General features: G+C 35.5%; 1 protein-coding gene across 1 annotated transcript; it reads right to left on the bottom strand.

Moving 5' to 3' along the window:
* Positions 1 to 2,292: 2,292 nt before the first annotated feature.
* Positions 2,293 to 15,942, bottom strand: LOC145601537 (receptor-like protein 4). Its single transcript, XM_081657575.1, has 9 exons — positions 15,734 to 15,942; positions 14,578 to 15,633; positions 13,936 to 14,086; positions 13,778 to 13,849; positions 12,674 to 12,742; positions 10,097 to 10,168; positions 6,141 to 6,218; positions 5,532 to 5,737; positions 2,293 to 3,077 (listed from the first exon to the last, which is right to left on the bottom strand). Exons 1-9 carry the CDS (start codon positions 15,801 to 15,803, stop codon positions 2,971 to 2,973), a joined length of 1,881 nt encoding a protein of 626 aa, XP_081513701.1. The 5' UTR covers positions 15,804 to 15,942; the 3' UTR covers positions 2,293 to 2,970.
* Between the last annotated feature and the right edge of the window lie 370 nt (positions 15,943 to 16,312).

Genomic DNA, 16,312 nt, shown 5'->3' with positions numbered 1-16,312 from the left:
ATAGCAACAACAATAATGCTAATAATAGTTGTAATTTGATAAGAAGACAAAAAAATTGGGAAACACAATGCATATGCATGATGAAAAATGTAACATAGAAGTAAGCAAATGAAAAGTAATCAAAGTTTGTTAATGCAAACAACAAAAAGTTCCAAGTGGATAATAAAATATGATGCACATGGAAAATTAAAAAAATCATGTTATATAACCTATAGTTATGGGAGTATCTTTTTATTGATATAAGATTATTAATACAAGTAATAAACTAAATAAAAATTGATCCATACACGTGAAATAAGGACATAATTTGCTTTGTAAGCATCATCATCTATCTTATTAGTCAATTGGGTCATCATCCAATTATTAATTAAATTGATTTATTTAATTTTATTTATTTTAATTAATTTTAAAAAAAGTACATCGGGTTATGTTGTTGACATGGCACGCACCAAAGTAAGGGAAGAAAAGTCAAAATTGGGTTGGGCCACTTGGATCAGTTTTTTGTTGTTGCTGGGTTGGCAGTTGGACCTGATAGGTCTGTTTTTCGTCTGTTGCAGATAAACCTGTTTTTTTTAAATTAATTATTTTTTAATAATTATATTTGTATTTTTATTGGGTTAAAAAATAAAATAATGGTGATAAAAAGTAGTACATCATCATCTTTTTTTTCTTATTCTTTAGTCAATGTCCATCTGATTTTTTTGGCTTACATATGATTATGTTAATGTTTTATGTTATGTGTGTGACATGTAACTATCCTGGCATTACTTTGAAAATTCTCATTTAAACCAATTTTTCCACAATTTTGATGGTTTCATACTAGGGCATATGAGGAGAGGAGTGAAGTGTACTAGTTAATGCTTTTGTTGACTGGTTATTTGAGCTATCTAAGGAAGGTGAAACGTCGGTGGGGAAGGATCCAAGGAGGGGGTAATTAGGACTTTGGAGGAAATTATTTCTGCAAGGTTTAGAATGATTCGAATCAAATTCGAACATAGAAAGTCAAATATCTAAGCACGTATTTGACTAAGTATTCTTTTAACTTTGTTTGATTTCACTCATCACATCTGTACATAAAACATATCTCATATATCATATACGAACTAAAAATTAAAAGCAAGATAGACCACAGATCTTGACTCGGATCAAATTACCATGGCTAGTTTGCTTCCTTTGCTTATAAACGACATTGAAGTGGTAACATGGTTTGTTTGTATGTCCCTGAATATTTCAATATCTTCGACACAAAACCTTTCAATGAAATAAAATCTTTCTGACCAGCTATGTCTTAAAGTTCATAAGGAAAAATCAATATAAATATAATAAACATTATAATATGTCGTAGACCCCAAGTTTTTGAGTTTTTAGATTAAAAGGTGCAATATTTTCCACTAAACCAAGCATAACTTGGTCTCTAAAATCATATTGACTAATATAATAATGTTTTGTTTTGTGTTGCTCACTTGCCGCACCTAGGTTAAACTGTGGTTTGTTTTGAAAAAAAAAGAGAGAATAGTTGCAAACTTTTAACAACTCACACATTTGACATTCCTATGTTGTTTGTGATAACAATACAAATATCGACACTATAGACATCAATGGCATCTTCTTTACAGCAACTTGCTCCTTCAATCCTTTTACTCTATATAGTCTATATAGGAAAGCATTGTCAACTTTTCATTTCCATACTAGTCCAATGTATTTGGCTATACAAGTATACATGCCCACTACTCAGATCTTTATCCTTAAATTGCATTGACTTCCATGTCATAATTAAATCAACTGTTGCATAGCCTTTCACATACAGTACGCAATGAACATAATATCTTACATACACTCGAGTATATAATAAACATGTTGATACTTTTAACAATTCACGAAGATTAGGTTGGTTTTATCAAGAAATGTAAATGTCATCCAACTTAGTTGGAGATTGGAGAATTTTTTGAGGATGGTATTCCTGTATTCCAGACCTAAGATCAAAACTTGTCTACTTCAATTGTCCTTTGAGACTCGCTCTGTACCCCATAACCAGCCGAAGAGGCTATCCCGTACATTGTGAAGAGTTGTTTCATATCATATTGAAAGTAAGTCATGCATGTGTAGATTAGACCATTAACTTAGAAAAGAGAAAATAAGGTTATCAGAAGTCTCATACAGTCTACTTAGATACCACGAGAAGCAATTATTATATCACAAGAAGAAACTTTAAGTGGACTAAGTCAATCAAGAAAAGAGCAAAATCAAAGCCATACAACAATGGATGTAACAATTAAGTCATAAGTACATAAATGAAGTAATAAGTTCAAAATATATTCACAGTATGCTTCTATGAGATAATTTAAGCAGAATGTTACAGTGGTTCAATTGCTTTGTTACAGATTTGCAGAGGTTATTTTGGCCGCAAAAAACTACTTTATAAATTCCTTTTAGACTACATAAAAACACCCAGGATCATATTCGACCAAACGAATACTCGTACATGTTATTAGTTGATAGTAACACAAAGAATATACAATAACTAGATATAATAAGGGGAAAAAAGAACTGAATTGCTAAGATGATCAACAGCGTCAGATCAATGATGATAAACAAGTTGATTTGGGACCAGCAGCTACAAGTTGATCGTGTGTTGGAATTTTTAACCATTTCAGCAGTGGATGTCAATATCATACATACAACAATCTTTCCTCGAAACTGGGTATGATACTTACAGTTTTCAAGGGCATTCGCCTTTTCTGCCATTTCCAAAGAATAAATACGATGCACTGTATTTCTCAAGGAATAGGTTGTGTTGTGACCACATTTTGCACCAAATTGTTGGAAGATGCCAAACCTGTCAGGATCTTAATCATACTGAGCTCTCTGCAATCATATCTCAACAATTTCATAAGACCTTTTTCTATTAACTATTGGTTAGCCACAAATAGTGTTGCTGCAAAACTTTGTTCCTGCCAAAAATGTCTCGTGTTATTGAGGTTTTGATGGCGGTATTAAACCTTTGGCATGCTGGCTTTCCATTTCAAGGACCATCAAGGACTTCTGTCTATGATATCGGTTTCTCTTTGCCGCCATTGCTGTAAATAGACACACAGGATGGGAGATGATTAGCCAATCGCCCAATGTACAATGATATAACCACATAAGAGCACTGCTTAGCCTTAGAATACTATTCCAGTTAAAAATATAATCACATGAATACTCCGCTATCTGTTCTGCTATGGCATTTTCACAAGAGGCACTGTATAAATTAATAAAAGCTCCACGAGACTGATAAAATTATCTCACCATCCTCACAACTTAAATATAACAGCTGTTAAAATTTGATTCTATACTGCATTTTTTCAGTGCTATCAGCATCAGACTTATGTTGTAACGCTCACTAAATCATTGTCCACATTGCAACATTAATAAACATCAATTTTTGGTTCTGAATTTCCAATAGTTATTCTAGGCTGTCCTTTTTTACTTTATGGGTATCTTATTCCAACAAAGATGGATTCATTATGCTCAGGAGCTCCTTGAACATACAAATTGTGCACGACAATCCCACCAGAACTTGAACTGTGTGTGCGAGTGTGTGTATGTAATGTTTGGTTATCATAGACTATTCCATACAGAGTAGACAATCAAGTACCTTTTCGAAAGAAATTTATAAACAAAAAATGTGAACAAATCACTAACAAAGCAGGTCACAGGAGAAGGTTTGATGGTAAATTTAATTGTTCATAATTTGTGTGATATTTGACCAACAGTGCAAAAGATAGCAAAATCACACGAAGAAATGTAAACTGAATTCTTGTTGAATGATGATTCAAAGTAGTTCCTAATGGCTAATGTATAGGATCACATGTTTATTTAGTTGATTCATTTCATGTAGAGGCAGATTTTAAGGGATATGAGTACTTTTTCCTACTATTAACTACGGAGTAGTAGGGAATTAGGCATGATCATCATATCATAAGATGTTAACTTTATCTTTGCTCTATATCATAAGATTTTGTTTGCTCTATGTTTGTTTTTTGAGTGGAATGAACTATAACCAACTTTTTGTTCTATTCCCTTCACCTTCTACTATGTATTTTATGTCCAACAGCTCACTTGTTCAGAGTTTAGCATACAGCATGTAGCCAATATCTAGCTATTCTTCCCATTAAGAGAAAATTGTTCTTCCTTCAATACATGTATGGTAACACATTCTTTTAACAGAGTTCCCCTACCTGACATGCAACTCAATATTAGATCATACAGGTCAGTTGAATCGCATTCAGATTGGATCCAATAGGTTGATAGTTTAGGTAATAGATTTTACATTTTATCAATATGGGTGTGGTATGGCTTGGAATCTTGGATACATTTGAGTTTGGGTATACTACAATGGATCAGAAAGGGTATGGCCATCTCAATGTCAGAAAGGGTATGGTTGGATACATTTGAGTCAGGTCATGGGTCATCAAGTTTTTAGAGTTGTATCTATGCACTTCTTCAAGTTGGTTGGTGGTGTTAACAATTTATTCATACCTTTGATTTCATACTTCGTCTGACATTTATATAAATAAAAATAAAAAATAAAATTGACATCAGCTGAACATAACATTATATGTTCAATCATTAATACTGATCACTAATGTTCAATATTTGGTAACAAAAGAATTCAGTAACTTCTTCGTATATTACAAATATATAACTCTGTATATTGGTGAATCACTAGAAGTGATACTATTTTATTTTAGTATGCCAGTTAGTTGCAATATTTTTAGCCCAGTTGATTTGAAGGGTTTCCCACAAAACATACATAAATGAAGAATGAGACTGCTATGAACATATTAAGAATAATGACAACAAGTACATAACTAAACATATAGAGCTAGATTTGATTCTATTTCAGGTTTAGGTCATATCTATTTGGTTCAAAATCGCCAATGGTTAGGGTCTGCATCAATTTAGCCTTTTTTGTCTGTTTAGGCCACTTAAAAAGCATTAAGGGTTGTTGAAAAAACCTAAGAATGTGCAGAGAATTATTTCAATGAATTTTGTTTTATTTCCTTTTTAAACAAGGTGGGGTTCCTTGAATGCAGGTTTATCATTTACTTTCACACAACCTGTCCTTTATCCTTATAACTGTATCCTTTTATTCCAGGAGGGGATAAAATTAAGGAGTTCCTTAAATCAGGATGTCATTTGCTTTGTGAATACCTACTAGATCTAATCAAACCATTCCTAAAATAACCCCTACCCACCCACATGGTCAGTCAGTCACACCCACACCCCCCCATACATATACACACATCTACTAGATGTTATGATAACTGGTAGAAAAAGGGAAAAGAAGTAGCCAGCCTGTAAGTATGGGATACATAAGATATGTTCTTTTAGCCTAATATGGAAACTAAAATACCTCCTCAACAACTATTTAAAAGCAAAAGATTCTTGGCATGGACTTTCATAAACTCTTCAGCAAACAGAAATAAAAGTAAATAAAAAAACAAGACATGAAGCTCAGAAGAAATACAAGATGAAAGTCAACTTACACATTAATTCATGTGGTAAACCAAAGTCATAATCATTCCTCTTTCTTCGTATACAGATGTATGCCACCAGCAGAAGCACCATGACGACAACCATGCAAGATAATCCTATTCCAATTTTACCACCACGGGACAATCGACCATTGCTCCAAAAAAGAGGACATTCTGGCAAAGAAGGCATACCACACAGACCCTTGTTTGCAGAGAGACTGAAATAGAAGTTCAATGTTAGCATAGAAGCAGACAGAACCACAAGCAATAAAAATTGCAATTTCAATTCGTACCATTACTTTATTCCAACAAACCCTTGCACCATAACATTAATGGGAGAGACAGAAAAAAAACTGTGACACCCTCCAAGAAGCATAATTGCAGAAAGCAATGACAATATGCATGCCAAGATGGAAAGCAGGACAAGCCTAATAAACATTTCGCAATATTGCATGGAACAAGAAGAGTACATGTTGTGAAGGACAGCATGGTCAGCATATTTCTTAAAGTTAAACTAGCTCATTACATGCAATCCTTAAATCATTTATATATGTCTGCAGCTAACGGAAATTGGAGGTAGAATAGCAATATATTATAGCATGAAAACATAACCAGACATACTCGATAGCTCCACCATGTACACCAACGGAGTAAATTTCCTCTGGCACTCGTCCTTCCAATTTATTATCATTCAAGAGCCTGGCACATGTAAGAAATGTAAGATACAGATACATAAACTGGTAGTGCATTTACATGAGAAATGAATTGTTAAAACTACCAAGGGAAGTTAAGCCCTGCGATATTTCCCATCCATTCTAACAGTATTGAGCATGGTCTAGTTCAATTTCTATTAAAGTTCATTACTCTATCCCACACATAGTTTGGCTTCAAAAGGAGTCACCAAAACCATTAATAAACCAACGAAATGCCTTTTAGACATCAGCTTAATACACTTAAGTAAAGCATTAGCACGTTTCATCAAGTCAATATACCTACACCTGGTCAGTTTCTAAAATTTAATCTAGTTTAATCAGCAAATTTAGGGTCTTAATTATAAAATGTCTTGTGTAGTGTCAATACTTTCTTTGGTCTATGATAATTGCTCCATAGGTGCACACACAAATATGACAAGGCATAGAGTTGGTCAATGATGTAAAAGTAGGAAAGGGTAAAGCAGAAACTTGGGAAAAGTAGTCCCAAAGAGTAAGTAAATAAGGTATATTCATTTATCCATTCAAACTTACTAAATATAGGTATTTAACCATTAATATCAAACTTTCATTAATGGAAAATATAGCAATTATTTATGAATGAAGTATATGATATGGAATTGTTACACTAGAACCAGAAAACTGTCATAAATACTTGAATAGAGCTTGGAAAGAGTTCTACTATAAAACACTGAAATTCGTATCAAACTCGCGACAGATCTCTCATATTCACTTTATTTGCTGAACAATGTGTTGCTGAACATGATTGCTAGGACATATTAACTTTTTTTTGGTAGGTAACCAGTCCGGAACCTTTCACATGTCAACCAACCGGGGTTAGCAGTGGGCTAGACACTTTGAGAGTGGGAGGAAGGGTAAGGTAAAACCCACCCTCAAAGAGCTCCTAGCAAGGATTGAACCCCCAACCTCTTGGAAGGTCCTTTTCTTACAAATACATGGGTAGATTGTCATAGACAGATACCCACCATAGCAGATTTTTTTTGGTAGGTATCTTGTAGAGAGTGGTGGAGAGAGGGAGGAGACCCATTGAAAGGGCAATGTACCATTGAATAAGATCTTAGGGTGAATCTAGCCTTATGCTTAATTAGTTTAATGAGATACTATGTGACAAACGATTTTTATTAAGAGTTATAATCCTTGCAGACTTGCAGTTTATATTGTATTGAGTAATTTGACATTCAATAAACTTATGATAGTCATCAATCTCATCATGTCTTGCTAGAGACCAATTTGGGTTTAAAATAGGAATTCAGGCTTAGTGCTATTGTCTAATGAACCTAGGAGATCAGAAATTGGGGGGGGGGGGGGGGGGGGGGGGGGGGGGGGGGGGTTATTACATGGGTAAGCTCATATTACAAGTTGATAAGTACTTTACCCATGAGGAACCTCATAAGCCAGTACAGCATATGTATAGGTTACATCTCATGTCTGATAATTTTAGGAAAATTATGAAAGTGGGAGAGGAGTTTTTTTTTTTTTTTTTTTTTTTTTTTTACTTTTTTTTTTTTTTTTTTTATAAATGTAGTTATCTAGTGTCCCCCCCCCCCCCCCAAACCAAGGATGTGAACTACCAAACGGGCTGCACATCTGAACAAGCAAGGTGTTCACAGCGTCAGCCGCGTTGGAAAGACAATCACTTCACCAGACCTGGTTGTGCCCATCTAGGTATCAATCTGCCATAATATTCCTACCAGTCAAATCATGGTTTTTAGAAGAGTGGTTTCAAAACTAAGGTTTTGACAAGAGTAGGAGAGAGGCATACAGATATAACTTTGTGCTCTCTCCGTCCCAAATTACTCGCAACATTTTAACTTTTTGCAGTATTCACACACCTCACTTTGACCATCTTTTTTTTGCTAATCCATAAAAGTAAATGTTATATATGATATTGTTGGATCTATTTTAATGTATATTTTCCAAATTATAACCTTAAATTTTTTTACTAATATATAATTATAGATATTGATGGTCAAAGTTGCGTATTGACAAGCATGTAAAGTCAAAATGTTGCAAGTAATATGGGATAAAGGGGGTATGCAGTTTTAAGGTGAGGATGAAGGACAAGTAAACAATTTTCTTACCTAACTTTGAAGCTGTCACTACAGCCACAAATCACTATTGAAGAAAATTGTTTAGTTTCCTTTATTTCTGCTATCATTTCGGCTTATAAAGTTTTTGTTCATTTTTTAGAGCTGTAAGAAAGGTCTAGCTGTGTCAGCTTGAATGGTCCATACATATATTAGTTGATGCTCCTTAACCTCAACAAAACCCCACTAATTGTCGAGCCAAACAAAGCTTGGTTTGCTATAAGATTGCTGCCTTTTGTATACTTCCACGGCTTGTTTGGTCAGGAAATTATACAGATGTGAAGAAGAGATGGAAGAAATACAAATGCTTTGGACAAAGTAAGATCCAAGACCACCCATCTACTAAACTCTAACCTGTTTCCACAGGAGTTGAAACATAAAGGATGGGTTTTGCTGACACTAAATTTCATTGAATGACAAGGAAAAAAAGATGCTTATTAACTGGAATCCATTTTCCATGCTAAAGAGATGGCTAACTGTGAGACAAACTTCTGTAACATCTTAATAAACAATTTACAAGCTTATGTTTCTGAGTAACTTCCACAGTGTGAGCAGTGATGGCAGCATTGCATCTTAACTTAGAGTGATTGCAGCAACGACTCCTGGTAGGTGCCTGTGTACTTGTGTAGTGTAGCCAGAGATGGTGGGTGAGATGGAAGGGGTAGTTGCAGAAACTACCAGAGAAGAGCACTGGAAGGCTATCATAGATAAAGCGGAACCATTGATCATTGATCTGATGATTGAGATTTGGCAAAATTTTACTAGATAGAGCTTTAAAAAACTCTACCGTATCCCAAGCCCACTTTTTACTCGCAGTTTTCCCAGCATCAATCAATTGTACAATGTGGTTCTATTGTTCACTTTTTCCTACCACCCAAACTTCTACTATAATAAATAAACAAAATTCAACATTCTAACATTAAAGCTACAGAAGACGGACGCCTGAAGATAACTTGTAGTAAACAGTAACAGCAACAAAACCAGGTCTGCAACCATAACTAACATGGGATCAATATGAGCTCTATGCAAATCTAAAAGCCAAATAGTACTTTGTTTAAAAGCAAGGGATGTCTCTCATGACCTTGAGGTCATATGATCAAAACCCAAAAGGGGCTCTTCAGGGTGGAATTCCTCTTATTCTTTCTTCCTACCACCAAGTGAGAGGTGAGGGGTCATTCATCCTACCTACCCAAAAGCTGAAAATCTCTATGCACATAAATGCAATTAAATCATGTTCCATATCTAGGATAAATCCTAATTTTCTATCAGAGTGGTCTTTAGAGAGACATTGACTAGAACTCTAGAAGTACAGTGTTTCATCAAGCATTGTGACAAACAGCATATGACTAAATGACTATGGGAGTCACTGTCTTCACATGACGGCAATCCGCCATTTTAAATAATCAATTTCAAATGCTTATCCATGATTAAATCTGAATATATTGACCCAAACCCTGATTATTCCAATTCAAAGCAAACCCAAAATACCCAAAATTCAAATGGAACTAGATAACACAATTTTGACCCAAACCAAAATTGATCCAAACCAAACTAAACAACCCAAATTGGTTATTGTTATTTTGTAGATCAGGATAAGAATTGGGTCAAGGCTGGAGATACCTTACTATTTTATGACCCTATAATAGCAATTGAACATGAAATAAGCAGTAAAGTATGGGACCATCTACAATTACATTTAAAGTAAACCATCAGTTCAGAGATTGAAGAAATCACGAGGATACAGGTGGTTAATACTTACACAAGGCGCAAATTTCTTGATGAAGCAAGACTATCAGGAATAGATCCTGTGAGCTCATTATTTGACAAATCCCTGCCAAGAGACATGATAAAAGCATATATATTAAAGAGCTGCATTTATGTATCTTATCACCAAAGGTTAATCTTGAAGTAAAAGTGACCACTTTCTTTATCAAACACCATAGAATGTGATCCAACAATCTCATCTGTTCTGGTAAAATGATGCTGGTATGTTTTTATAATAATAATACAATAAATAAATAAATGTACGTAAAAAGAAGAATTGCAAAGTAGGGGGTCCAGAAATCAAGTGATTGGAGGAAAAATCAATCTTACATGCATCAAAAGGGGAGATGTTTGGGAAAGCCCATCAGCATGAGCTCATAGACAAGATAAAATAAACCACTCAATTCCATTCAGAAACCAAAGAAGACACCTTACAGCTTACACCAAACCACAAAATCTCATATTAACCATATTCAACTACCATACCCAATTTATTATTATGCTAAAAAAGTGAAAAGTTTAATTTAGAAATCAAAATAAAACAGAGCATATTGTACAAAGTACACAAATAAGTATCTATCTCTTTTATATTTCCTGGCATAGCATACTCTCCTTTGTTCACTGAATTCTATGAAGAAGTAATTTATACACTAGAATGTGTTCACTCCCCTTCCCCCCCCCCCCCCCCCCCGGTGATTAAACCTTTCTTTTGAATATGACTACCCAGTTGCAGAAGTTTTACATAAATAAATTAAAGCTTAAATTGGTTTTTTTTTTTTTTTTTTTTTTTTTTTTTTTTAAAAAAAAAAAAAAAGCAAAGCTTTTAAATAGACATGTACAAAATACTTCCTCTGTTATTTTTTAGTTGACACGTGTCTTTAGCTAGGTTTGCCAACGCACAAGTTCAACGACTAATATTACTAATTCTCAATAAGTAAAAATTATTAAAAGTTGTATGAAATTATATATTGAGACGACTCTACGAAATCCCATTACAAGAGCTAGTCAAGGTAGAGTTTGTGGATAGTGTCAAAAGTCAATACGTGTCAACTAAAAAAGAATGGAGGAAGTAAAGCACAAGAGCACAGGAAGGATAATATAATTATTCCCGACCCCCCCCCCCCCCAACTCTTTTGCAAGAAATGACCAATGGTGAAATTGCATTCTAAACTAGTTTGGAGAGCACTACAAAGGCCCTACCTTAAGACCATAAAACAAATTACAAGCTCGCAACAAAATAGCAAACCAACACAAAAGTGACAAAACTTCAATTATACAATTCTCGGTTCTCAAAGTATCAATCCACGACAGGTCATTATTAGACAGCACTTTCTATAATACTAAATTATGAATTTTATACAAAAATACCTCAGTTACCGTTTGCGCACAAATTAAGGCAATTGAAGAGAGAGTGTTGATGAGGTGAGTGGGTATAAATTTTATTGGATAAAGTACGAGAGTGTGTAAAAAGTGGAGGGGTGTAAGAAAAAAGTGGACAAAGTAAGAGAGAGTATTGTGGGGTAAGGTAGTAAAGTAGTAAAATGTGTTTGCTAAAAATAGAATAAAGTGAAAATGTTAAGAGCTTTAAGAAACGAACAAAAAAAAATGTTAATAACTTTCTGAAACGAAGGTTGTATTTGCTATTTAACAGTCTTAAGTTAAATATGCACCATCTTGTTGGAACTATCACACTTTATAGGGGTTCACTCTTGCTTCTCTAGACATAAAAGACTCAAGTAGGAAGAGAAATAAAAATGTACATCCGTTTTCAATATAGAATCATAGAGTTTAAATATCTTGGAGCCATCCCCGAAATTTTGCAAGTCATTGCTAAACTAAAGCTTTAAGAGCACAAAACACACTTGACTACCATAATATCCAAATTTATAAGTAATATTGTAGCATGTTTATACAAAGTTAAGGAACTCGCCATAAGTAGCCATCAAATGATTAATCTAGTTGAAAGTATTCCAACCCAAGAAAACCATGATATTTTTGGTAAAATCCCTTCACCCAAGAATAGCCGATTACGCAGTCTATTCCTCCTCTGCAGCTCCACTACTTTGCATCTTATTAGAAGTAATTTGTGGTAAAGGTCTTTTTGGTTACAGCCTCTCTACTAGTCTTGAGTATTCAGAGATTTTAGGTTATATACCTCATGACCTCCCTTAATCCTTCCAGTGGAAACAGCATGATTCACAGAAGTTTTGTTGTTCTTTTGACATATATGTAGTATGGAAACCTCAAAAGGATCAAATTCTTTGTTAACATATGTCACTACTTGAGACTATAAAAATGGCATTGCATGGGGTTGGCTCTTCTTTCTCAGCCAAAAACCAGCAAAGACTTAAAATAATACTAAAGATATTAAAAGGTAAGCATAAAAGAAAGTTCATTGGATTTTAAATTAACACAGCTGACAAGCAAAAAAAATCTGACTTGTCAAAGAAAATTAAACTGCAAATCAAATTTGAGAGCCTATAGTAAAGTCCAAAATACTTTGCCCATCAAAAACAAGAACTGTGCATAAACATAAATGACATGTCCCGTCTAGGAAAGTAGTTGTACTTACAGTTTTACAAGAGATTGTTGACCAAGGCCTTCTGGCAAAGGACCTGTCAAGGAATTTGAACTCAAATTCCTGTTATAGAAACGATAATAGAGGTCAAATTATAAAGGCTAACAGACTACCACTGAAAAATATTGAAAATTCCGTCATGAGAAAAGAACAAAAAACTCTGTTTTTGCATGCATTATAGACACCCTGGAAGATATGAGTAGTAATCATGAGTATCCTTCAAAAATTCATTATAAGTCAACTTAGACCATAAGACCTTAAATGTGCATCTTGGTTTCAGGTAACATATATTTCAAATTAATGATTTTTTTTAATTTTTTATCGGCATGTTTCTATCTTATTTCCTTATACTGCCTTCATGCTCTTTGGGACAATAAATATATAGAACACACAGATAAAGTCTCCGTAATCCTTTCATACACAGTCATGCTCTTTTTCTTTTTTTTGGGACAAAAGCAGTCATGTTCTTTATAATACACATTCAAGTTCTTCTTAGCACATCTTTATGTTTAAAGAATGATCCTTTCACCACTAAAAGTTACATTTTTCTTATTATAATCTAACCATATAGAAGGGATTTTTTTTTTCAATAAAAGCAATGGTTTTTTTTTTTCAAGATAAAGGCCCTTTTGACAAACTTGGTTATGTATTTCTATTCCGTACTCTGTCTCTAACGGTGTGTTTGGATAGAAGGAAATGGAAGGAAAAAAGGGGAGGGAAATGGAGAGATGTGATATCTTTCATTTGGATAACAAAAGAGGAAGTAACGGAATTGGAGGGGAGAGAAATGGAGGGATTAAATTGTAGGAAAATGATCCCTCCAACAATGGAGAGATTTGGAAGTAAAACTCGCCATTCTTCTCTCCCTTCCCTTTCCCTCCCCTCCTCTTCTCCTCCCTCCCCTTCTTTTCCTTCCTCTAATGTTATCCAAACACACTGTAACATCCCTATTCTAAAGCTAGACATTGCAAATTTGCAAAAATACACAGACAGGGCACTAAAGAGATCGACAACTGCTGAATCCTGGGTTGACATGCAACAGGTTATAGCTTTTTTGAGATAGATAAGTATGAAAAAGACCATGTGTTAGAAACTTACAAGACAGCCAAGTTTGTTAAAAGACTGATCCGGTCGCTAATGAATCCTTTCAAACCCTGGCTCCCAAGGTCACTACATAGAAAAATTGAGGGTGTCAGGGCATGAGAAAGAAGTTAAAAAACAAAAGATACAAAGTTATAAGCAAAGGAACAACTTACATTTGAGATATAACAAGGGCATTCCCTTCTTTGTTAGTACGACAAATAACTCCTTCCCATGCATCCCAGGAAGCAGGGGCGCATGGATCACCATTCCATCCCATTCGACCTGGAATTCGAAGCGAGTCCTTCAATGCCCTCATAGCCACAACTGCAATAACAGTTGCATATCAGGAAACCCAAAGCACCCCAACAGTAACTCATGGAAGTTCTGATCATATAATTATGTCCACATTTCAATCAGCAAGAGACAACACAATGTACTCAAGCTACAGAAAACAAAAGGCATTGACAGCCACTACAGTTAATGAACTACAGCATAATCATGACAGAAACCATCTAATGCCTAGATTATTTCATGAATACACTACTTATGAACCACCAAAAAATACCCTCCTATAGCACACTCGCCTTTTTCGTATTACATTAGGAAATTTCAAATTGGCAAATTGGACCGAAAAATACTCAATTATCATCATGAGCAACATTCTACTATGATTTTGACCATTTCATATATACAAGAAATGAAATGAAAGCAATCCTAATAACCATAAAATGAAGAAACTTGGCATGCAATGACTAATAAGAACAAAACACAAACTCCTCAAAAGCAAAACATCAATTATACCATCCACCATATACCTTGATCAGGAACCGTAGCAAGGTCATTAGGTACAATGGCATAAGCCTCCAACCCACTAAGAATAGGCTCTCCAACAACAGGAGCCAACTTAACAGTCAATGAAGTACTACTCAAATTCTTAGCAACATAATGCCAATCATGAGCCTTAAACCCTCCGACCGCCTTATAAACATCGATTCGATTCACATTCTCCCCATTCACCTGCACATCAAACACCCTTTGTCCACTCTTAGTAATCTTACTATCAATCTCAGCGAAATGAAACCACAACAGATAATCCAGCTTAGCATCCACAGTCAACTCATACTCCAAAACCCCTGAACTCCCCACAGTCACCGCGTGTTGATACAACTTCGTCGGAAAATAATTCGGCTTCTGATTCGCCCCATTAACCGCCCTTGTTGTCGAAATTACTTTCACACCCTTCATGTTCTTTGACCGGAACTTAGCATCCGACTGCCACGACCGCCACACGAAGTCGGTATCATTGCTAAGTCCCGGACCCCACTGTTCCTGACCACAGCTCAACCTACCATAATTCACCAAAACGGTGTCGTTCCCTAATTTGGGAGCGTCATATGAATCTGGATCAATCTCAACCACTTCAAGGGTTCCGATAATGGGTGGATCAGTTGCGATGGAGTAAAAGCAAACATCGGCATCGCCGTCGTCGACGAATGCAATCAGATCAGAGTAAAACCCATCGGAGGAGAGGGGCTCCGTCCAGGGGGACTGGTAACTGAACACGACCGTGCCTTCGACGGAGACCTCGAAGCTCGGGGGATGGTTTTTACCATCGTAATTATCGTAAGTTGTGAATGTGCGAAAGAGGTAGCGACCGCCGTGGACGGCTGTGGGAAGGATGTAGCAGTTTTTAGGGCCGGTTGTTGTAGGGGGGAAGAAGCGGAGGGTTTTCTCTTGTTGGAGAGAGAATTGGAGGGGTTCGGAGACGACGGAGGTGGAGCCGCCGGTGAAGTAGCGGTCGGAAAGCCAGGTGGTTTTGAAGTGGTCGGTAAAAGTGGTGGAGCCGCCGCAGTCAATGTGGTAGGAGATATCTGCAAAAGAGGAGAGAGAAAATAAACAAATGGTTAGTAGAGTAGTAGTAGTGACGTCATCAATGGCGGAAATTGAAGAGGAGGAAAAAGGGGTGCTTACTGAAGGGGGTAGAGAGAGAAAATGGAGGAGAGAGAAGGAGGAAGAAGAATGAGAGGATTAAGGGAGACATGATTGATTGTGTGAAAGATGAGAAAAACCCGCGATTATTAGATAATATTGGAATTTGATTAAAAGAGGGAAGAGAGAGAAAATGGCGAGATTAGCGGGAGAAAAGTGGAAGTGGAAGTGGGAGCACGATGAGATGAGATGAGAAGTGGGAAGGAGGAGGTGTATTACTCCCTTTGTATTTTTTTTTATATGCATCAGTTTGATTGGTATATTTGCCGAGACGCTATATTAACCATAAATATTTTTAATTGTGTATTAAAAAAAATTGTAACAAAATTATATCATGAAACTAGACATCATGACAAATCTAATGATATAGTGAATACTACAATTGACAAAGTGATGCATATAAAAAAAAACGGAGGGAAGACTATTACAGTAATTGACTGCTCAATTTACGCTCTTTTTCTTTTTCTTTTAGTGTTTAGACTTTAGAGTCAAATTCATTGATAGTGGTGAGTGCAGTTGAGGTAAGTAGTTAAGCTGCTGACTTCTTGAGATGCCACTGCT

The sequence above is a fragment of the Chenopodium album genome, chromosome 21 (genome assembly GCF_948465745.1).
Source record: "Chenopodium album chromosome 21, dcCheAlbu1.1, whole genome shotgun sequence".
NCBI classification, from domain to species: domain Eukaryota; kingdom Viridiplantae; phylum Streptophyta; class Magnoliopsida; order Caryophyllales; family Amaranthaceae; genus Chenopodium; species Chenopodium album.
Note: the sequence above shows the minus strand (reverse complement) of the source record. Positions and strands in the feature narration are given on the sequence as shown.